The following is a 27,434-nucleotide window of genomic DNA, read 5'->3' on the forward strand; positions in this document are numbered from 1 at the left end:
AAAGTAGTTTTTTGCCACTCGGTAGGCGTTCCCGCATAACCTCCGGGTATGATGATGATGTCACACGCATACCCTCTGTTCTGGCTGAACCGTGCAGTCAGTTTTCCCAAAACTTGGAAATATGGTAGAGCGAGGGCCATGCCAAACGGTGAGGACGCGAAGCCAAAGACCATTGGCCAAAGGGTGGCGCTATAGCACTCAATTGAAAATGCTAACTTTGAACAGGCATAGCTCATGAACCGTTTGACCGTCGGCAATAAAATGTCGATACACGTATGCGTCTCCTCATGCCGAACAACTGTCGTGTTCCGACCTTCGATCTCTGACCTTTAGATGTCCCACCATTTTGAACTATATGAACCCATTTCAGTTTTCTGAAAAAGCTGTTTCTATGTCAGTCGTTCTTCGAGTTTTCAAAAATAGCAGACCTACAAGCTCGTAGCGCGCCACTTATGAGCTTGTAGATCTGCTATTTTTCAATAGCTAAAGCATAACATAATGCTAACACCAAAAGGGGTTCCCGCCCAGAATGGGTTAAAAACAGTTCAAATCTCTCTACTCCCAGGATCCTCAATCGAAATGCATGCAAGTTTCTACACACAAACATAAGTTATGACCAATATCTAATATGTTGGGCATTTGCTTTTAAGTTTAGAAATGTAGGTTTTATGGAAATTATTCTGCCCCTAATACATAACATTGTTGAGTGCTGCAACCACTCCAATGAACAGCTATGTTTAAAGTACCAATAGGGGGTGCTTTTGCACCACTCTCTTCAGACTACTGGTAGCCCCACATCAGCAACATAATTGTCTGGGTGATTTTCACCCAGGTTTAGTGTCCTAGGGGTTAAAGTCATTTACAGTAATACTAATTCATTATACTGTGGTGTGGATGAGGTTGAATGTTGTCCATCTGAAGCTAATTTGACCTGTTTGTGTCCAATTGTTTACCAGAAGTGTACTAATAATGTTCCCTGACTGAAAGATCACATGGTTGTAAATGTATGCATTGTAATGTCCACAGTCCGACTGGTGTGGGTTTAAATTTATTGACCAATAGAGATTTACAGAAAGGGACAATTATGTCAATATGACTGAAATATGCAAATATCAGCCTGTACTTACTATTCAACAACTTATAGAAATCTAATGATAAAATACATTTAACAAAGGAATCAAGACCAATAAACATGAACCTAAAGTGATTTAAACACCAACCAATGTAGAAATATGCTAGTTGTGTGAGCTTGTAGATCTGCTATTCATCCGTGTGACACCGGTGTGTGCAACAAAGTATAACTCAAGCCTAATAAAGTTTTCATCTATGAAACATCTTCATCTCTCACACTCCTCACATCACCAGTGTCTGCCTGGCTGGGAGCAGCTATGCTCATGGTGTCATGTCCTGAAGAGGGCGCTATTGGTCCAGGATATCTGTTCAGCCAATCTGAGACCTTGGCAGAAGCTGTGTCACCACTCACTGCAACACAAGACAACAAACACACCACACATTTACAATTAGAATAAAAACACAAACCCTCACATTTTGTTCTAAATGGTGGTATGGCCGACTTACTGGTAGGCCTACTGTAGCCTAGGGGATATTTCTCATGTTAGCCTATTATTACAACAGGCTTAAAAACATCTTGCTGGAAAAGAGACAACGAGAGAGCTTTACAACAGAAAGCCAACTATTAGAGGACTGACTTAATTAGGGCATTTGAACACTGATGCCTGTCAGTCACAATGTGGGACAGGGTCTCAGTTTGAACACTGATGCCTGTCAGTCACAATGTGGGACAGGGTCTCAGTTTGAACACTGATGCCTGTCAGTCACACTGTGGGACTGGGTCTCAGTTTGAACACTGATGCCTGTCAGTCACAATGTGGGACAGGGTCTCAGTTTGAACACTGATGCCTGTCAGTCACAATGTGGGACAGGGTCTCAGTTTGAACACTGATGCCTGTCAGTCACAATGTGGGACAGGGTCTCAATTTGAACACTGATGCCTGTCAGTCACAATGTGGGACAGGGTCTCAGTTTGAACACTGATGCCTGTCAGTCACAATGTGGGACAGGGTCTCAGTTTGAACACTGATGCCTGCCAGTCACACTGTGGGACAGGGTCTCAGTTTGAACACTGATGCCTGTCAGTCACACTGTGGGACAGGGTCTCAGTTTGAACACTGATGCCTGCCAGTCACAATGTGGGACAGGGTCTCAGTTTGAACACTGATGCCTGCCAGTCACACTGTGGGACAGGGTCTCAGTTTGAACACTGATGCCTGTCAGTCACAATGTGGGACAGGGTCTCAGTTTGAACACTGATGCCTGCCAGTCACACTGTGGGACAGGGTCTCAGTTTGAACACTGATGCCTGTCAGTCACAATGTGGGACAGGGTCTCAGTTTGAACACTGATGCCTGCCAGTCACAATGTGGGACAGGGTCTCAGTTTGAACACTGATGCCTGCCAGTCACAATGTGGGACAGGGTCTCAGTTTGAACACTGATGCCTGTCAGTCACAATGTGGGACAGGGTCTCAGTTTGAACACTGATGCCTGCCAGTCACAATGTGGGACAGGGTCTCAGTTTGAACACTGATGCCTGTCAGTCACAATGTGGGACAGGGTCTCAGTTTGAACACTGATGCCTGTCAGTCACAATGTGGGACAGGGTCTCAGTTTGAACACTGATGCCTGCCAGTCACAATGTGGGACAGGGTCTCAGTTTGAACACTGATGCCTGCCAGTCACAATGTGGGACAGGGTCTCAGTTTGAACACTGATGCCTGCCAGTCACAATGTGGGACAGGGTCTCAGTTTGAACACTGATGCCTGTCAGTCACAATGTGGGACAGGGTCTCAATTTGAACACTGATGCCTGTCAGTCACAATGTGGGACAGACAGGGTCTCAGTTTGAACACTGATGCCTGTCAGTCACAATGTGGGACAGGGTCTCAGTTTGAACACTGATGCCTGCTAGTCACAATGTGGGACAGGGTCTCAGTTTGAACACTGATGCCTGCTAGTCACAATGTGGGACAGGGTCTCAGTTTGAACACTGATGCCTGCCATGTCACAATGTGGGACAGGGTCTCAGTTTGAACACTGATGCCTGTCAGTCACAATGTGGGACAGGGTCTCAATTTGAACACTGATGCCTGCCAGTCACTTTGTGGGACGCCTGAAAAGTCTTGGAAATGAGAGACTCCACGCAACGGCCGGGGGACATCTGGTCACCCTAAATGTTCATCTCAGAGCAGCCTACTAATCATTCTTTAATGAAACTGCATGAACACACATTTTAGTAAGTAATGTGTGTCCACATAAGAGGACAACAGTAAGACTCACTACTTGGTTCTTGTGGCTCCGTCATCACAAACGTCAACATCGTCTCGATCAGCTCCTCCTCTCTCTTCTTCCATTCTTCTGCTGTTAGAGTTTTAACTCCTGTCAGTCTCTCAAACAGAGTCTTCTTCTGTCGTGTCTCCTTGTCACAATATCAACAGGAAAGAGGGAAATTTTTAATTAGTGAAAAAGCACAAATATCATCAGCACTTCAATCTGATTTATCTTCCTATATAAAAACAACAATGGACAAATATGATCAGTTACATTTTAATTTGTAACCAAAGCTCTTAGTTATCAACAAAGTGTTATGCTATGTTGATTAATGTAATAGACCACAATGGAAACACTTACATCAGTCTCTGCCTGGCTTGAAACGACACTCATGGTGTCAAATCCTGAAGAGCGAGTTCCTCCACTCACTGGAACACAAGACAACAGACAGCAACACATTTACACTGACAATATAAACACACTCACTGGAACACAAGACAACAGACAGCAACACATTTACACTGACAATATAAACACACTCACTGGAACACAAGACAACAGACAGCAACACATTTACACTGACAATATAAACACACTCACTGGAACACAAGACAACAGACAGCAACACATTTACACTGACAATATAAACACTCACTGGAACACAAGACAACAACACATTTACACTGACAATATAAGCACACTCACTGGAACACAAGACAACAGACAGCAACACATTTACACTGACAATATAAACACACTCACTGGAACACAAGACAACAGACAGCAACACATTTACACTGACAATATAAGCACACTCACTGGAACACAAGACAACAACACATTTACACTGACAATATACAATTAAAAACAACTGGATGTGAAAACCCTACATGACACTGTTCCTCTTGACCTCTTACACACAAAAGGTCATCACACAAACGCGCATGCAAGCACACACGCAGGAACAATGCCAATATGCTGCAGACAGGATATTGATACTCACTACTCGGAGGAAGGTGCCCTTTGCTGTTCCTTCTCCTGACAGCTGGCATGGTTGATTCTTCTAGCCCCGTCACCACAGACTGGAAATACAATGAAACATAAAGTAACGAAATGAGAACTTAAATGCGTGTGATTAAAGTCAGACTAAAGTTTCATCTATGAAACATCTTCCTCTCTCACACTTACATCAGCATCAGTGAAGGTTGGAGCTCCACTGGCGGTGTCATATCCTGAAGAGCGACTTCCTCCACTCACTGGAACACAAGACAACAGACAGCAACACATTTACACTGACAATATAAACACACTCACTGGAACACAAGACAACAGACAGCAACACATTTACACTGACAATATAAACACACACTGGAACACAAGACAACAGACAGCAACACATTTACACTGACAATATAAACACACTCACTGGAACACAAGACAACAGACAGCAACACATTTACACTGACAATATAAACACACTCACTGGAACACAAGACAACAGACAGCAACACATTTACACTGACAATATAAACACACGACAACAGACAGCAAACATTTACACTGACAATATAAACACACTCACTGGAACACAAGACAACAGACATAAACACACTAACTGGAACACAAGACAACAGACAGCAACACATTTACACTGACAATATAAACACACTCACTGGAACACAAGACAACAGACAGCAACACACTTACACTGACAATATAAACACACTCACTGGAACACAAGACAACAGACAGCAACACATTTACACTGACAATATAAACACACTCACTGGAACACAAGACAACAGACAGCAACACATTTACACTGACAATATAAACACACTCACTGGAACACAAGACAACAGACAGCAACACACTTACACTGACAATATAAACACACTCACTGGAACACAAGACAACAGACAGCAACACATTTACACTGACAATATAAACACACTCACTGGAACACAAGACAACAGACAGCAACACATTTACACTGACAATATAAACACACTCACTGGAACACAAGACAACAGACAGCAACACATTTACACTGACAATATAAACACACTCACTGGAACACAAGACAACAGACAGCAACACATTTACAATGACAATATAAACACACTCACTGGAACACAAGACAACAGACAGCAACACATTTACACTGACAATATAAACACACGACAACAGACAGCAACACATTTACACTGACAATATATACACACTCACTGGAACACAAGACAACAGACAGCAACACATTTACACTGACAATATAAACACACTCACTGGAACACAAGACAACAGACAGCAACACATTTACACTGACAATATAAACACACTAACTGGAACACAAGACAACAGACAGCAACACATTTACACTGACAATATAAACACACTCACTGGAACACAAGACAACAGACAGCAACACATTTACACTGACAATATAAACACACTCACTGGAACACAAGACAACAGACAGCAACACATTTACACTGACAATATAAACACACTCACTGGAACACAAGACAACAGACAGCAACACATTTACACTGACAATATAAACACACTCACTGGAACACAAGACAACAGACAGCAACACATTTACACTGACAATATGAACACACTCACTGGAACACAAGACAACAGACAGCAACACATTTACACTGACAATATAAACACACTCACTGGAACACAAGACAACAGACAGCAACACATTTACACTGACAATATAAACACACTCACTGGAACACAAGACAACAGACAGCAACACATTTACACTGACAATATAAACACACTCACTGGAACACAAGACAACAGACAGCAACACATTTACACTGACAATATAAACACACTCACAAGACAACAACACACTTACACTGACAATATAAACACACTCACTGGAACACAAGACAACAGACAGCAACACATTTACACTGACAATATAAACACACTCACTGGAACACAAGACAACAGACAGCAACACATTTACACTGACAATATAAACACACTCACTGGAACACAAGACAACAGACAGCAACACATTTACACTGACAATATAAACACACTCACTGGAACACAAGACAACAGACAGCAACACATTTACACTGACAATATAAACACACTCACTGGAACACAAGACAACAGACAGCAACACATTTACACTGACAATATAAACACACTCACTGGAACACAAGACAACAGACAGCAACACATTTACACTGACAATATAAGCACACTCACTGGAACACAAGACAACAACACATTTACACTGACAATATACAATTAAAAACAACTGGATGTGAAAACCCTACATGACACTGTTCCTCTTGACCTCTTACACACAAAAGGTCATCACACAAACGCGCATGCAAGCACACACGCAGGAACAATGCCAATATGCTGCAGACAGGATATTGATACTCACTACTCGGAGGAAGGTGCCCTTTGCTGTTCCTTCTCCTGACAGCTGGCATGGTTGATTCTTCTAGCCCCGTCACCACAGACTGGAAATACAATGAAACATAAAGTAACGAAATGAGAACTTAAATGCGTGTGATTAAAGTCAGACTAAAGTTTCATCTATGAAACATCTTCCTCTCTCACACTTACATCAGCATCAGTGAAGGTTGGAGCTCCACTGGCGGTGTCATATCCTGAAGAGCGACTTCCTCCACTCACTGGAACACAAGACAACAGACAGCAACACATTTACACTGACAATATAAACACACTCACTGGAACACAAGACAACAGACAGCAACACATTTACACTGACATATAAACACACACTGGAACACAAGACAACAGACAGCAACACATTTACACTGACAATATAAACACACTCACTGGAACACAAGACAACAGACAGCAACACATTTACACTGACAATATAAACACTCGCTGGAACACAAGACAACAACACATTTACACTGACAATATAAGCACACTCACTGGAACACAAGACAACAGACAGCAACACATTTACACTGACAATATAAACACACTCACTGGAACACAAGACAACAGACAGCAACACATTTACACTGACAATATAAGCACACTCACTGGAACACAAGACAACAACACATTTACACTGACAATATACAATTAAAAACAACTGGATGTGAAAACCCTACATGACACTGTTCCTCTTGACCTCTTACACACAAAAGGTCATCACACAAACGCGCATGCAAGCACACACGCAGGAACAATGCCAATATGCTGCAGACAGGATATTGATACTCACTACTCGGAGGAAGGTGCCCTTTGCTGTTCCTTCTCCTGACAGCTGGCATGGTTGATTCTTCTAGCCCCGTCACCACAGACTGGAAATACAATGAAACATAAAGTAACGAAATGAGAACTTAAATGCGTGTGATTAAAGTCAGACTAAAGTTTCATCTATGAAACATCTTCCTCTCTCACACTTACATCAGCATCAGTGAAGGTTGGAGCTCCACTGGCGGTGTCATATCCTGAAGAGCGACTTCCTCCACTCACTGGAACACAAGACAACAGACAGCAACACATTTACACTGACAATATAAACACACTCACTGGAACACAAGACAACAGACAGCAACACATTTACACTGACAATATAAACACACACTGGAACACAAGACAACAGACAGCAACACATTTACACTGACAATATAAACACACTCACTGGAACACAAGACAACAGACAGCAACACATTTACACTGACAATATAAACACACTCACTGGAACACAAGACAACAGACAGCAACACATTTACACTGACAATATAAACACACGACAACAGACAGCAAACATTTACACTGACAATATAAACACACTCACTGGAACACAAGACAACAGACATAAACACACTAACTGGAACACAAGACAACAGACAGCAACACATTTACACTGACAATATAAACACACTCACTGGAACACAAGACAACAGACAGCAACACACTTACACTGACAATATAAACACACTCACTGGAACACAAGACAACAGACAGCAACACATTTACACTGACAATATAAACACACTAACTGGAACACAAGACAACAGACAGCAACACATTTACACTGACAATATAAACACACTCACTGGAACACAAGACAACAGACAGCAACACATTTACACTGACAATATAAACACACTCACTGGAACACAAGACAACAGACAGCAACACATTTACACTGACAATATAAACACACTCACAAGACAACAACACACTTACACTGACAATATAAACACACTCACTGGAACACAAGACAACAGACAGCAACACATTTACACTGACAATATAAACACACGACAACAGACAGCAACACATTTACACTGACAATATATACACACTCACTGGAACACAAGACAACAGACAGCAACACATTTACACTGACAATATAAACACACTCACTGGAACACAAGACAACAGACAGCAACACATTTACACTGACAATATAAACACACTAACTGGAACACAAGACAACAGACAGCAACACATTTACACTGACAATATAAACACACTCACTGGAACACAAGACAACAGACAGCAACACATTTACACTGACAATATAAACACACTCACTGGAACACAAGACAACAGACAGCAACACATTTACACTGACAATATAAACACACTCACTGGAACACAAGACAACAGACAGCAACACACTTACACTGACAATATAAACACACTCACTGGAACACAAGACAACAGACAGCAACACATTTACACTGACAATATAAACACACTCACTGGAACACAAGACAACAGACAGCAACACATTTACACTGACAATATAAACACACTCACTGGAACACAAGACAACAGACAGCAACACACTTACACTGACAATATAAACACACTCACTGGAACACAAGACAACAGACAGCAACACATTTACACTGACAATATAAACACACTCACTGGAACACAAGACAACAGACAGCAACACATTTACACTGACAATATAAACACACTCACTGGAACACAAGACAACAGACAGCAACACATTTACACTGACAATATAAACACACTCACTGGAACACAAGACAACAGACAGCAACACATTTACAATGACAATATAAACACACTCACTGGAACACAAGACAACAGACAGCAACACATTTACACTGACAATATAAACACACGACAACAGACAGCAACACATTTACACTGACAATATATACACACTCACTGGAACACAAGACAACAGACAGCAACACATTTACACTGACAATATAAACACACTCACTGGAACACAAGACAACAGACAGCAACACATTTACACTGACAATATAAACACACTAACTGGAACACAAGACAACAGACAGCAACACATTTACACTGACAATATAAACACACTCACTGGAACACAAGACAACAGACAGCAACACATTTACACTGACAATATAAACACACTCACTGGAACACAAGACAACAGACAGCAACACATTTACACTGACAATATAAACACACTCACTGGAACACAAGACAACAGACAGCAACACATTTACACTGACAATATAAACACACTCACTGGAACACAAGACAACAGACAGCAACACATTTACACTGACAATATGAACACACTCACTGGAACACAAGACAACAGACAGCAACACATTTACACTGACAATATAAACACACTCACTGGAACACAAGACAACAGACAGCAACACATTTACACTGACAATATAAACACACTCACTGGAACACAAGACAACAGACAGCAACACATTTACACTGACAATATAAACACACTCACTGGAACACAAGACAACAGACAGCAACACATTTACACTGACAATATAAACACACTCACAAGACAACAACACACTTACACTGACAATATAAACACACTCACTGGAACACAAGACAACAGACAGCAACACATTTACACTGACAATATAAACACACTCACTGGAACACAAGACAACAGACAGCAACACATTTACACTGACAATATAAACACACTCACTGGAACACAAGACAACAGACAGCAACACATTTACACTGACAATATAAACACACTCACTGGAACACAAGACAACAGACAGCAACACATTTACACTGACAATATAAACACACTCACTGGAACACAAGACAACAGACAGCAACACATTTACACTGACAATATAAACACACTCACTGGAACACAAGACAACAGACAGCAACACATTTACACTGACAATATAAAATTAAAAACAACTGGATGTGAAAACCCTACATGACACTGTTCCTCTTGACCTCTTACACACAAAAGGTCATCACACGCACGCGCACACAAACGCGCATGCAAGCACACACGCAGGAACAATGCCAATATGCTGCAGACAGGATATTGATACTCACTACTTGGAGGTGGCGTCATGCTTCTCCTTCTCCTGACAGCTGGCAGGGTTGATTCTTCTAGCCCCGTCACCACAGACTGAAAATACAATGAAACATAAAGTAACGAAATGAGAACTTAAATGTTTGTGATTAATGTCAGACTAAAGTTTCATCTATGAAACATCTTCCTCTCTCACACTTACATCAGCATCAGTGAAGGTTGGAGCTCCACTGGCGGTGTCATATCCTGAAGAGCGAGTTCCTCCACTCACTGGAACACAAGACAACAGACAGCAACACATTTACACTGACAATATAAACACACTCACTGGAACACAAGACAACAGACAGCAACACATTTACACTGACAATATAAACACACTCACTGGAACACAAGACAACAGACAGCAACACATTTACACTGACAATATAAACACACTCACTGGAACACAAGACAACAGACAGCAACACATTTACACTGACAATATAAACACACTCACTGGAACACAAGACAACAGACAGCAACACACTTACACTGACAATATAAACACTCACTGGAACACAAGACAACAGCCAGCAACACATTTACACTGACAATATAAACACACTCACTGGAACACAAGACAACAGACAGAAACACATTTACACTGACAATATAAACACAATCACTAGAACACAAGACAACAGACAGCAACACATTTACACTGACAATATATATAAACACACTCACTGGAACACAAGACAACAGACAGCAACACATTTACACTGACAATATAAACACAATCACTGGAACACAAGACAACAGACAGCAACACATTTACACTGACAATATAAACACTCTCACTGGAACACAAGACAACAGCCAGCAACACATTTACACTGACAATATAAACACACTCACTGGAACACAAGACAACAGACAGAAACACATTTACACTGACAATATAAACACAATCACTGGAACACAAGACAACAGACAGCAACACATTTACACTGACAATATATATAAACACACTCACTGGAACACAAGACAACAGACAGCAACACATTTACACTGACAATATAAACACAATCACTGGAACACAAGACAACAGACAGCAACACATTTACACTGACAATATAAACACTCTCACTGGAACACAAGACAACAGACAGAAACACATTTACACTGACAATATAAACACGATCACTGGAACACAAGAACAGACAGCAACACATTTACACTGACAATATAAACACACTCACAAGACAACAACACACTTACACTGACAATATAAACACACTCACTGGAACACAAGACAACAGACAGCAACACATTTACACTGACAATATAAACACACTCACTGGAACACAAGACAACAGACAGCAACACATTTACACTGACAATATAAACACACTCACTGGAACACAAGACAACAGACAGCAACACATTTACACTGACAATATAAACACACTCACTGGAACACAAGACAACAGACAGCAACACATTTACACTGACAATATAAACACACTCACTGGAACACAAGACAACAGACAGCAACACATTTACACTGACAATATAAACACACTCACTGGAACACAAGACAACAGACAGCAACACATTTACACTGACAATATAAAATTAAAAACAACTGGATGTGAAAACCCTACATGACACTGTTCCTCTTACACACAAAAGGTCATCACACGCACGCGCACACAAACGCGCATGCAAGCACACACGCAGGAACAATGCCAATATGCTGCAGACAGGATATTGATACTCACTACTTGGAGGTGGCGTCATGCTTCTCCTTCTCCTGACAGCTGGCAGGGTTGATTCTTCTAGCCCCGTCACCACAGACTGAAAATACAATTAAACATAAAGTAACGAAATGAGAACTTAAATGTTTGTGATTAATGTCAGACTAAAGTTTCATCTATGAAACATCTTCCTCTCTCACACTTACATCAGCATCAGTGAAGGTTGGAGCTCCACTGGCGGTGTCATATCCTGAAGAGCGAGTTCCTCCACTCACTGGAACACAAGACAACAGACAGCAACACATTTACACTGACAATATAAACACACTCACTGGAACACAAGACAACAGACAGCAACACATTTACACTGACAATATAAACACACTCACTGGAACACAAGACAACAGACAGCAACACATTTACACTGACAATATAAACACACTCACTGGAACACAAGACAACAGACAGCAACACATTTACACTGACAATATAAACACACTCACTGGAACACAAGACAACAGACAGCAACACACTTACACTGACAATATAAACACTCACTGGAACACAAGACAACAGCCAGCAACACATTTACACTGACAATATAAACACACTCACTGGAACACAAGACAACAGACAGAAACACATTTACACTGACAATATAAACACAATCACTGGAACACAAGACAACAGACAGCAACACATTTACACTGACAATATATATAAACACACTCACTGGAACACAAGACAACAGACAGCAACACATTTACACTGACAATATAAACACAATCACTGGAACACAAGACAACAGACAGCAACACATTTACACTGACAATATAAACACTCTCACTGGAACACAAGACAACAGCCAGCAACACATTTACACTGACAATATAAACACACTCACTGGAACACAAGACAACAGACAGAAACACATTTACACTGACAATATAAACACAATCACTGGAACACAAGACAACAGACAGCAACACATTTACACTGACAATATATATAAACACACTCACTGGAACACAAGACAACAGACAGCAACACATTTACACTGACAATATAAACACAATCACTGGAACACAAGACAACAGACAGCAACACATTTACACTGACAATATAAACACACTCACTGGAACACAAGACAACAGACAGCAACACATTTACACTGACAATATAAACACAATCACTGGAACACAAGACAACAGACAGCAACACATTTACACTGACAATATAAAATTAAAAACAACTGGATGTGAAAACCCTACATGACACTGTTCCTCTTGACCTCTTACACACAAAAGGTCATCACACGCACGCGCACACAAACGCGCATGCAAGCACACACGCAGGAACAATGCCAATATGCTGCAGACAGGATATTGATACTCACTACTTGGAGGTGGCGTCATGCTTCTCCTTCTCCTGACAGCTGGCAGGGTTGATTCTTCTAGCCCCGTCACCACAGACTGAAAATACAATGAAACATAAAGTAACGAAATGAGAACTTAAATGTTTGTGATTAATGTCAGACTAAAGTTTCATCTATGAAACATCTTCCTCTCTCACACTTACATCAGCATCAGTGAAGGTTGGAGCTCCACTGGCGGTGTCATATCCTGAAGAGCGAGTTCCTCCACTCACTGGAACACAAGACAACAGACAGCAACACATTTACACTGACAATATAAACACACTCACTGGAACACAAGACAACAGACAGCAACACATTTACACTGACAATATAAACACACTCACTGGAACACAAGACAACAGACAGCAACACATTTACACTGACAATATAAACACACTCACTGGAACACAAGACAACAGACAGCAACACATTTACACTGACAATATAAACACACTCACTGGAACACAAGACAACAGACAGCAACACATTTACACTGACAATATAAACACTCACTGGAACACAAGACAACTGACAATATAAACACACTCACTGGAACACAAGACAACAGACAGCAACACATTTACACTGACAATATAAACGCACTCACTGGAACACAAGACAACAGACAGCAACACATTTACACTGACAATATAAACGCACTCACTGGAACACAAGACAACAGACAGCAACACATTTACACTGACAATATAAACACACTCACTGGAACACAAGACAACAGACAGCAACACATTTACACTGACAATATAAACACACTCACTGGAACACAAGACAACAGACAGCAACACATTTACACTGACAATATAAACACACTCACTGGAACACAAGACAACAGACAGCAACACATTTACACTGACAATATAAACACACTCACTGGAACACAAGACAACAGACAGCAACACATTTACACTGACAATATAAACACACTCACTGGAACACAAGACAACAGACAGCAACACACTTACACTGACAATATAAACACTCACTGGAACACAAGACAACAGCCAGCAACACATTTACACTGACAATATAAACACACTCACTGGAACACAAGACAACAGACAGAAACACATTTACACTGACAATATAAACACAATCACTGGAACACAAGACAACAGACAGCAACACATTTACACTGACAATATAAACACACTCACTGGAACACAAGACAACAGACAGCAACTCATTTACACTGACAATATAAAATTAAAAACAACTGGATGTGAAAACCCTACATGACACTGTTCCTCTTGACCTCTTACACACAAAAGGTCATCACACGCACGCACGAACGCGCGCACGTGCGTGCACACACACGCGCATGCAAGCACACACGCAGGAACAATGCCAATATGCTGCAGACAGGATATTGATACTCACTACTCGGAGGAAGGTGCTCCATGCTGTTCCTTCTCCTGACAGCTGGCAGGGTTGATTCTTCTAGCCCCGTCACCACAGACTGGAAATACAATGAAACATAAAGTAACGAAATGAGAACTTAAATGTTTGTGATTAAAGTCAGACTAAAGTTTCATCTATGAAACATCTTCCTCTCTCACACTTACATCAGCATCAGTGAAGGTTGGAGCTCCACTGGCGGTGTCAGAGCGAGTTCCTCCACTCACTGGAACACAAGACAACAGACAGCAACACATTTACACTGACAATATAAACACACTCACTGGAACACAAGACAACAGACAGCAACACATTTACACTGACAATATAAACACACTCACTGGAACACAAGACAACACATTTACACTGACAATATAAACACACGACAACAGACAGCAACACATTTACACTGACAATATATACACACTCACTGGAACACAAGACAACAGACAGCAACACATTTACACTGACAATATAAACACACTCACTGGAACACAAGACAACAGACAGCAACACATTTACACTGACAATATAAACACACTAACTGGAACACAAGACAACAGACAGCAACACATTTACACTGACAATATAAACACACTCACTGGAACACAAGACAACAGACAGAAACACATTTACACTGACAATATATACACACACTGGAACACAAGACAACAGACAGCAACACATTTACACTGACAATATAAACACACTCACTGGAACACAAGACAAGAGACAGCAACACATTTACACTGACAATATAAACACACTCACTGGAACACAAGACAACAGACAGCAACACATTTACACTGACAATATAAACACACTCACTGGAACACAAGACAACAGACAGCAACACATTTACACTGACAATATAAACACACTCACTGGAACACAAGACAACAGACAGCAACACATTTACACTGACAATATAAACACTCACATTTACACTGACAATATAAACACACTTAAAAACAACTGGATGTGAAACCCTACATGACACTGTTCCTCTTGACCTCTTACACACACAAGGTCATCACACGCACGCACGAACGCGTGCACGTGCGTGCACACACACACACGCGCATGCAAGCACACACGCAGGAACAATGCCAATATGCTGCAGACAGGATATTGATACTCACTACTCGGAGGAAGGTGCTCCATGCTGTTCCTTCTCCTGACAGCTGGCAGGGTTGGTTCTTCTGGCTCCGTCGTCACAGACCTCCTCATCCTCTCTATCATCTCCTGCTCTCTCTTCTTCCATTGTTCTTCTGTTCTTCCTCTCAGTCTTTTAATGAGTGTCATCTGTCCAAAGTGTCCTCTGTCCCTCATCACCATGTCTTCTATTTTCTCCATCAGCTCTGTGACTTCTGAAATGTCCCACTTGACGGAGTTTAGAATATGGTACCTGTAGCCACATTTCTCCAGGATCCTCCTCAGAGGTTCTCCTTCAGCCTCGATGTACTCCTCAACACGTCTCCCTCCCAGCCACCATCCCCGTGTGAACAGAACCAGAGCGCGTCTCCAGACTCTGTCCCCCAGCAGCTCCATGTGTTCCTCCACTGATCTCCTGTCAGCTTCACAGAAACTGGACAAGACAGGAACAGTCACCAGGACAGCGTGGGGTCCAGGAGAACACAGAGTCGCACCGTGTAGAAGGACGTCTTTGGTCTTCTGTGATGGAGGTGTAGTCGACCAGTCTGGACAGTTCACCACACTCACTTTTCTTCCAGCAACTCGTCTCTGTTGTCTGACACATTCTGTCACTTTAGTCTGGGTTTTAAACTCCTGGAATATGAAGTTTACTGTATGTTAGTCATAATAATCAAAGCATTCACTCTATTCTGTCCTCACTGGAGTTGCTCTTAAATATTACCAGATATTAACTCACTGAATGTATATATTCTCATTTACTTTGTCTAAAGCCCAACCCACACCGTCTGTGATGCGGGTGCGCAGCGACGCGGCACAGTATTGCCGCGCGTCACAGCAACACCCACAGGACGCGGCACGCTACCGCGCGGCTGGCCAGCCACGCCCACGGATTCCCGGATGGAGGCCGCGCGGCAACGCCTGGGAAATAGAACAGCGGCGTATCGGAGCGTCAGGCGAGGCGTGAACGTGCGCCAGCGCACGTCTGACGCCGCCGGTGTGGGATAGGTTCAATGAAAATAACGGAGGCGGCTGTTTTGACGTGCGGCGTTCACAGACGGTGTGTGTTGGGCTTAACAGTGACAGTAATATGGGAGTAATATCGTTCATTAATCTGAATTCTGAAACGAACAAATCTCTAAAGGTTTAAACTCTGAAAGCTGTTAATTTGACATTCTATCTTCTCCACAGGATGTTCAGAGCAGTTTATTAACACATTCATCCATTTAGACCTGACGTCCACATTTAAAAAATATCTTCTAAATCATGACAATTTTCTGAAAAACCTCATGTTTCTGTATCAGCGGTGCTCAATATTTATTGTCAAGGACCCCAAAGATTATATGTAATTGGCCCCCATCTCAAAATATGTTGTTCCAGGGACCCCCCCCCCCCCCCCCCCCCAGAAGCAAAGATATGAGTTGAAAACGTTCGCTCTGAAAGAATATATATTCAAAGATTTGCGCCGCATTTTTGCGATTAAAAAAATAAATAGCAGATCTACAAGCTCATAGCGCGGCACTCGGTGCCGCGCTATGAGCTTGTAGATCTGCTATTTTTCAACAGCTAAAGCATAACATAATGCTTGAAACACCAAAAGGGGTTCCCGCCCACAATGGGTTAAGATGCTGATTCTACAAATGCCTTCTAAATTAGTAGTTGTTACATTTTCAAGATAAATAAAAACTATAAATAGCAGAAGTGACGTAGGATGAGCTGTACATCTGCTATTTATGAATAGCCGCACAAATCTAAAATGACACATTTCTGTGTATTGATCAGTGACACTTCACTGATCACATGATCAATAGACATTCATGACAGCAGGTATAATATTATATTATATACTGTTACATTATCTTCAGAAAACATATTTGATCTCTTTACTGTTTATTAACTTAGAGTGAAGTCATTCATTATAATTATAACATCACATTCATATAATATTCCTCACCTTGAGTGGAGTATGTTTAAACACACCAGACTCCTGCAGTATGAGATCTCCAGCTCTGCTTCTCTGATCCTGTTCTCCACCAACCAGCATCACCTTCACCTCTGGTAGACTCTGATGTTCTCCTGACGCACGCACGCACGCACGCACGCACACACACACACACACACACACACACACACACACACACACACACACACACACACACACATTAGTGAGATTAAACTGCATAAATGATTGCACTAAACTGACCACAGAACAATACATAATGTATCATTTGAAGTTATACTGACTAGTATCATGTGATCAATTATGTAAATGAGTTGAAATGCATTAATTAAAGCACCAATATAATAATATAATGTTCATTAGATCAGTTCAATGGAGGAACAAGTACTGTTATTTAACCCATTAAAACCAGGAAAGGATCCATCCATGCACACACACACACACACACACACACACACACACACACACACACACACACACACACACACACACACACACACACACACACACACACACACACACACACACACACACACACACACACACACACACACAGAGAGAGATGAACATCACCTTCAAACAGAGCTTTCAGAGCAGTTCTTTGTCTCTGTGTCTTGGTCATCAATGTGTGGACATGTTCCTCTCTGATCTTCTTCCTCTCTGACGTCGTCTCTGAAACATCTCCACCATCTTCATAGTGTCCACCTCTGTTTCCTGCCACCATCTCCTCCATCTTCTGCAGCAGCTCTGTGACCTGAGTGTCATCTGTCTTCTGGTTGTTGAAGACATGGTACCTGTTCCCACATGTGTCAAGAAGCCAGCGGAGGTCTTCTCCTTCAGCCTCGATGTGCTGCTCGATGCTTCTGTCTCCCAGACGGTCTCCATGGGTGAACAGGACTATAGCATGACTCCACGCGCTCTGTGACAGAAGGGTCATGTGTTCCTCTACTGCTACTCTCTGTGCTTTGGTGAATGCTCTATGAAGAGGAACGGCCAGAAGGACAGCATGTGGTCCAGGAGGACAGAGAGACACACTGTCCTGGATCTCCAGTTTGTCCATCTCTGAGGTGTCCTGTAGTGGATGGTTGTACCGCCAGCCTGGTGAGTCCACCACTGTCACATGTCTCCCTGCTACGCTACCCTGTCTCACCTCACACTGTGTTGACCTCTGACCTGCCTGACTAACTTTGAAACCCCTTTCTCCCAGAATGGTGTTTCCTGCTGAACTCTTCCCAGACCACTGCCTTCCCAGCAGCAGAATCCTGAGGTCAGTCAGTCCTGTCAGAGAAAACATTGTTTACTTTCACTTTGACAGCTTCTTATTTAAAAACTGGAGACATATAATTATTTCATCATTCATCGCAGTACAAATGGCAAACAATAGCAGATCTACAAGCTCACAATTAACACAATATGTTTTGAGCTTGTAGATCTGCTTGGAAATGTTCGCCTACAGTGTAATGACATGCCCATATTAGGAATGATGATTGATTAAGAACCAGGATACAATGTCCAGGAAATTATATGTTGTTCCTAATATCTAATTCATAATATCTAATTAGGTTTGTTCAGTGTACAGTTCAGAATGTCCACCAGGAGACATCATAGAATAATACTAACGTACGTACATTACTACTTAGACTAGTGTGTGTGTGTGTGTGTGTGTGTGTGTGTGTGTGTGTGTGTGTGTGTGTGTGTGTGTGTGTGTGTGTGTGTGTGTGTGTGTGTGTGTGTGTGTGTGTGTGTGTGTGTGTGTGTGTGTGTGTGTGTGTGTGTGTGTGTGTGCGTGCGTGCGTGTGTGCGTGTGTGCGTGCGTGCGTGCGTGCGTGCGTGCGTGCGTGCGTGCGTGCGTGCGTGCGTGCGTGCGTGCGTGCGTGCGTGCGTGCGTGCGTGCGTGCGTGCGTGCGTGCGTACCAGTATCTTTTGGAAGTCCAGTGGTTCGTTTCAGAGAGTCTGTCCTCCTTTGTTCTGCTCTTCTGCTGATAGTTCTCTCCTTCTCCTTCAGTTCCTCTGAGACGTGTTCTTCTGTCTCATAGTGACCACCACTACTCTTCACCATCTGATCTATCTTCTCCATCAGCTGTGTGACCTGACTACCATCTCCTCTGTCACTGATGTTAAGAACATGGAAGCGGCCTTCACATTTCTCAGTAAGATATCTAAAGATATAATTAGATCTACTGAGATCAGGTCTCATGGTGGTTTTATCAGCTACAGTGAACACCATAATAGCGCGTTTCCACACTCGGTCACTGAGGAGAAGACTCACATGCTCCTCTGCTGACTGATCTGTTCCCTCATATGGGACGTCCAATGGCATCACTAGGACGAAGGCATGTGGTCCTGGAGGACACAGACTCACACTCTGTTGGATTTCTAACTGGGTCAGTTTTGGGGTCAGATCTAGGGGATGATCAGACTCCCATCCTGGAGTGTCGACCACACTGACCTGTCTCCCTGACACTAACTCTTGTCTCATGACACTCTTAGTTGTGTTTGTTTTAAAACCATCTCTGCCCAGGATGAGGTTTCCTACTGAACTCTTTAAAGTGGCTCTACCTCCGGGTCGATTTCCCCCGATCAGAACAATGCTCAGTTCTGACGGCTCGCTGTTCTTCCCTGGTTGGAGAAATAAACATAATATTGATAAAAATCACAGATGTGACTAAACCATGTATCAGTTTGTTGGTTTCATCTGATTTAGACCTGAGGCCGATTCTACAAATGCCTTCTAAATCAGTAGTTCTCAAACGTTTTCAAGTCAAGGAAAATATTCCACATTTTTATTATTCCACATTTTTCAAACACTCAACACTGAGGCGTGGCACAAAGTGTCATGCTGTGAGCTTGTAGATCTGCTATGTTATAGATCTGCTATGCTATAGATCTGCTATGCTATAGATCTGCTATGCTATAGATCTGCTATGCTATAGATCTGCTATGCTATAGATCTGCTATGCTATAGATCTGCTATCCTATAGATGTGCTATGCTATAGATATGCTATCCTATAGATATGCTATGCTATAGATCTGCTATGCTATAGATCTGATATGCTATAGATCTGCTATACTAGAACCTCTGTTCTAAATCCTAAGAGTTTTCTGATAAAACTACATTGCTATCCAGTATATATAGGCCTATATATACGTTTAGCTGAACTGTAAAACCACACAGATCCTTTCCCAGTTCTAAAGGGTTGATAGAACTCACCAGTGATGGAAGCTGAGGTTCCACTGGCCATCCTGTCTACAGCTGTTGGTTGAACTGTAAAACATTAACATACAGTAAGTTACAATAATCTGCTGTTATTATAGGTTTGTTGTCATTACTGTTATATTGTTATATCACACATTGGACAATATAATGAATATAATATATTTAGACCAGCGGTTTTCAAAGAGGGACCTGCACCAAATGGACCCTCAGGTCCATTTGGTTCCAGTTCATGGTAGATTTCAGAACCACTGCTAGAGATGAACAGACTCTAAATGTGTCTCCATCACAACATCTCTCTCACATGTAATAGTTCTCTGACCGACACCATGTCAACATTAGTGTGTCCACACTAGACCTACTGATTCATTATTTAGAGCCTGGATTCACACATTAATTTTGACTGAACTAACCACAGAGCTCTGTGTGTGTGCGTGCGTGTGTGCGTGTGCATGTGTGCTTGCACATAAACATTACTAATAATATAACTGTTACAGTGATAATCACATTCCTCACTGTCTGTCATTTACCACACACACACACACACACACACACACACACACACACACACACACACACACACACCAGCAGGTGAAAGCAGATGTTAACAAGCCTTTCTTGTTGTTCTAACCTCGTATCCACATTCATTACAAAAAAAATGGTGAAAATAGCAGATCCACAAGCTCAATACACGTAGTATCGCAATGCATTGTGAGCTTGTAGATCTGGTATTTTCCGCTATTTTCCAGGGACACATGACGGCCCAGTGATGATACTATGATGTGATTGGACACTAGACTGGCCCAGTGATGTTACTATGATGTGATTGGACACTAGACTGGCCCAGTGATGTTACTACGACCTGATTGGACACTAGACTGGCCCAGTGATGATACTACGATGTGATTGGACACTAGACTGGCCCAGTGATGTTACTACGATGTGATTGGACACTAGACTGGCCCAGTGATGTTACTACGACCTGATTGGACACTAGACTGGCCCAGTGATGTTACTATGATGTGATTGGACACTAGACTGGCCCAGTGATGTTACTACGACCTGATTGGACACTAGACTGGCCCAGTGATGTTACTATGATGTGATTGGACACTAGACTGGCCCAGTGATGTTACTACGACCTGATTGGACACTAGACTGGCCCAGTGATGATACTACGATGTGATTGGACACTAGACTGGCCCAGTGATGTTACTACGATGTGATTGGACACTAAACTGGCCCAGTGATGATACTACGATGTGATTCGACACTAGACTGGCCCAGTGATGGTTACTACGATGTGATTGGACACTAGACTGGCCCAGTGATGTTACTATGATGTGATTGGACACTAGACTGGCCCAGTGATGTTACTACGACCTGATTGGACACTAGACTGGCCCAGTGATGATACTACGATGTGATTGGACACTAGACTGGCCCAGTGATGTTACTATGATGTGATTGGACACTAGACTGGCCCAGTGATGATACTACGATGTGATTGGACACTAGACTGGCCCAGTGATGTTACTATGATGTGATTGGACACTAGACTGGCCCAGTGATGATACTACGATGTGATTGGACACTAGACTGGCCCAGTGATGTTACTACGATGTGATTGGACACTAGACTGGCCCAGTGATGTTACTACGACCTGATTGGACACTAGACTGGCCCAGTGATGATACTACGATGTGATTGGACACTAGACTGGCCCAGTGATGTTACTACGATGTGATTCAACACTAGACTGGCCTAGTGATGTTACTACAATTTAGGCATTTAGCAGACGCTCTTAATCCAGAGCGACTTACATTAAGCAAGAACAAAAGCATGGGAATACATCACATATATAAAAAGCATTTATCAAGAAACATGCGTAAGCTAAGAACGTAGCTAGAACATATCTATATAATGACACTGTACATATAAACTATACATATACTATACTATGCTGTACATATATACTATGAAGTGCTATGACTACATACAATGCAATTATTGTGCTGTCTACATACCATGCTATAAGTCTGTATCAAATGCTATCTAAGTCTAAAAAGTGCTGTCTAAGGGGGTAGGGTAAGTGCTATGGGCCATGGTGGAGTCTGAAGAGGTGGGTTTTCAGACTACGGCGGAAGATCGGGAGTGATGCTGCAGTTCTGACTGCAACGGGGAGTGCATTCCACAGTTGCCACACTACGATGTGATTGGACACTAGACTGGCCCAGTGATGGTTACTACGATGTGATTGGACACTAGACTGGCCCAGTGATGGTTACTACGATGTGATTGGACACTAGACTGGCCCAGTGATGTTACTACGATGTGATTGGACACTAGACTGCAGGTCAAAACGTCAACAGCAACTTCTACTTCGTTAAAGGGCCACTTCACCTCTTTTGCAACCAGAACTTATTTTAATGATGTTTAGGACACAATAAACACTGTCCTGGGTGGAAAATGCAGTCTCACTTCCTTCCTGGACTCAAATTGTGCTGCTGTTATCTACTACAAATACTATTATTATTGACTGATTGCAGTTTCTTTCAGCGGTGGAATGGCCCTATAGGCCTGACGTCGGAATTAAAAAAAAGTCTTCTGAAAGAATATATATATATTCAAAGATTTGTGCCGGATTTTCAAGATTTTTCTAAAATAGCAGATCTACAAGCTCGTAGCGCGCCACTCAGTGGCGCGCTACGAGCTTGTAGGTCTGCTATTTTTATGTATAACATAATGCTTAGTAAAAACACAAAGGGGTTCCCGTCCAGAATGGGTTAAGGATTACATTATAAAAAGCATGCAGCCAGAAGACAGAGTCCAGTAAATAAAATAATAAACATGTCAAACCAAGTCAGATCAGGATAAAGTCCAACAGGTATAAAGTGACAGGTGAATAAAAGCAGATTAAACATCAACAGAACCTCTCTGGACTGAAGGGATTTCTACTCAAAAAAGTCCATCTGGGACTCTGACAGGATTCTGAATCCACTACAAGCATTAGTTTAGATCTAGGACTCTGACAGGATTCTGAATCCACTACAAGCATTAGTTTAGATCTGGGACTCCAACAGGATTCTGAATCCACTACAAGCATTAGTTTAGATCTGGGACTCTGACGGGATTCTGAATCCACTACAAGCATTAGTTTAGATCTGGGACTCTGACAGGATTCTGAATCCACTACAAGCATTAGTTTAGATCTGGGACTCTGACAGGATTCTGAATCCACTACAAGCATTAGTTTAGATCTGGGACTCTGACGGTATTCTGAATCCACTACAAGCATTAGTTTAGATCTGGGACTCTGACAGGATTCTGAATCCACTACAAGCATTATATTATTAAAAGCAGTATACAAAACTACAAAAGAGTTCTTTAGCCTGTTTATCTTATATTTAGGGACTCTAACCCGCCTCATGGAGGGCAACAGTTGATATTCATCATTTAAAACATTTAAGGGCTCAGGAGATAATAGACATGCGTCAAAGGCCGACGGGCTCGGGACTCGAACCTGCGACACGCCGTCAGGCTGGGTTGCCGTCCGAGGTGCCTGTACCGCTCAGCCGCGGCCCAGGCCGTGAGTCCAGTGTTCTGCTGGACCTTTACTGTATCACTTTATTTAGGGCAGTGCATATTAATGGACACAATAGTGGACCACAATGGAAACAAGCCAAGGCTTTTTTGTGTCTACGTCCATTTGGCGTTTTTTAAAATGTCATTTTCTGTAATTTTCTTAAACTGCCAATAAAGTATTCTATCTACATTAATGTTAATTTAATGTGAATATGACGGATTTGGCAAGGAAGCTATAGTTTTCATCTGCAGTCCCACAATACATACAAACTAAAACAATATAATACATTACATTGGGAAACAATGTATGTAGGTGCATACGGTTTAGCAGCGTTTTTATAGGGCAATATATTTGCAAACAAAGTAACTTGCTTTCAAATAAGTCAGGACACTGTCAAAGTGCACGTGGTGGACCCTCTTGTAAACAAGTGTAATGCTTTATGGTGTCGTCCACTCACAGTTAACAGTCTTTGTATTTAGTTGTGAGTTTGTGACTGAAATGTACTGTAATTCTGCAAACTGTTAATACATATTTCAATCAATTAATCAATGGTCAGGTAGGACACCTACTGGACGACAAGAGGTACTGCATAAATCTCAAAGGAAAACTATCATTCCCAGACATGTCCTCTCCATTATAGTTACAGAGTGACAGAGTGTCTGGGACAGACCCTCAGGCATCCCACAAACTGAGACCCTGTCCCACATTGTGACTGGCAGCCATCAGTGTTCAAACTGAGACCCTGTCCCACATTGTGACTGACAGGCATCAGTGTTCAAACTGAGACCCTGTCCCACATTGTGACTGACAGGCATCAGTGTTCAAACTGAGACCCTGTCCCACATTGTGACTGACAGGCATCAGTGTTCAAACTGAGACCCTGTCCCACATTGTGACTGACAGGCATCAGTGTTCAAACTGAGACCCTGTCCCACATTGTGACTGACAGGCATCAGTGTTCAAACTGAGACCCTGTCCCACATTGTGACTGACAGGCATCAGTGTTCAAACTGAGACCCTGTCCCACATTGTGACTGGCAGCCATCAGTGTTCAAACTGAGACCCTGTCCCACATTGTGACTGACAGGCATCAGTGTTCAAACTGAGACCCTGTCCCACATTGTGACTGACAGGCATCAGTGTTCAAACTGAGACCCTGTCCCACATTGTGACTGACAGGCATCAGTGTTCAAACTGAGACCCTGTCCCACATTGTGACTAACAGGCATCAGTGTTCAAACTGAGACCCTGTCCCACATTGTGACTGACAGGCATCAGTGTTCAAACTGAGACCCTGTCCCACATTGTGACTGACAGGCATCAGTGTTCAAACTGAGACCCTGTCCCACATTGTGACTGACAGGCATCAGTGTTCAAACTGAGACCCTGTCCCACATTGTGACTAACAGGCATCAGTGTTCAAACTGAGACCCTGTCCCACATTGTGACTAACAGGCATCAGTGTTCAAACTGAGACCCTGTCCCACATTGTGACTGACAGGCATCAGTGTTCAAACTGAGACCCTGTCCCACATTGTGACTGACAGGCATCAGTGTTCAAACTGAGACCCTGTCCCACATTGTGACTGACAGGCATCAGTGTTCAAACTGAGACCCTGTCCCACATTGTGACTGACAGGCATCAGTGGTCAAACTGAGACCCTGTCCCACATTGTGACTGACAGGCATCAGTGTTCAAACTGAGACCCTGTCCCACATTGTGACTGACAGGCATCAGTGTTCAAACTGAGACCCTGTCCCACATTGTGACTGACAGGCATCAGTGTTCAAACTGAGACCCTGTCCCACATTGTGACTGACAGCCATCAGTGTTCAAACTGAGACCCTGTCCCACATTGTGACTGACAGGCATCAGTGTTCAAACTGAGACCCTGTCCCACATTGTGACTGACAGCCATCAGTGTTCAAACTGAGACCCTGTCCCACATTGTGACTGACAGGCATCAGTGTTCAAACTGAGACCCTGTCCCACATTGTGACTGACAGGCATCAGTGGTCAAACTGAGACCCTGTCCCACATTGTGACTGGCAGCCATCAGTGTTCAAACTGAGACCCTGTCCCACATTGTGACTGACAGGCATCAGTGTTCAAACTGAGACCCTGTCCCACATTGTGACTGACAGGCATCAGGGTTCAAACTGAGACCCTGTCCCACATTGTGACTGACAGCCATCAGTGGTCAAATTGAGACCCTGTCCCACATTGTGACTGACAGGCATCAGTGTTCAAACTGAGACCCTGTCCCACATTGT

The 27,434-nt window shown here is 42.4% G+C and overlaps 2 protein-coding genes across 3 annotated transcripts; both read right to left on the minus strand.

Moving 5' to 3' along the window:
- Positions 1-1,243: 1,243 nt before the first annotated feature.
- On the minus strand, positions 1,244-15,291 carry LOC306913859 (uncharacterized protein). Of its 2 annotated transcripts, none has more exons than XM_079490674.1 (4): positions 15,230-15,291; positions 3,709-3,776; positions 3,358-3,493; positions 1,244-1,482 (listed from the first exon to the last, which is right to left on the minus strand). In XM_079490674.1, the coding sequence occupies exons 1-4, from the start codon at positions 15,249-15,251 to the stop codon at positions 1,325-1,327; spliced, it is 384 nt and encodes a 127-aa protein (XP_079346800.1). In that variant the 5' UTR covers positions 15,252-15,291; the 3' UTR covers positions 1,244-1,324. The 2 variants fall into 2 exon arrangements, with proteins under 2 accessions (XP_079346800.1, XP_079346799.1); XM_079490673.1 differs by having other exon boundaries at positions 3,358-3,496.
- A 93-nt stretch (positions 15,292-15,384) lies between these two features.
- Positions 15,385-21,646, minus strand: LOC306913839 (GTPase IMAP family member 8-like; the record flags this gene model as incomplete). The annotated part of the gene is made up of 6 exons (XM_079490649.1): positions 21,572-21,646; positions 20,274-20,978; positions 18,933-19,637; positions 18,354-18,475; positions 16,390-17,035; positions 15,385-15,473 (listed from the first exon to the last, which is right to left on the minus strand). Exons 1-6 carry the CDS (start codon positions 21,600-21,602, stop codon positions 15,385-15,387), a joined length of 2,298 nt encoding a protein of 765 aa, XP_079346775.1. The 5' UTR covers positions 21,603-21,646.
- Between the last annotated feature and the right edge of the window lie 5,788 nt (positions 21,647-27,434).

The sequence above is a fragment of the Electrona antarctica genome, assembly GCF_951216825.1.
Source record: "Electrona antarctica genome assembly, chromosome: 21".
NCBI classification, from domain to species: domain Eukaryota; kingdom Metazoa; phylum Chordata; class Actinopteri; order Myctophiformes; family Myctophidae; genus Electrona; species Electrona antarctica.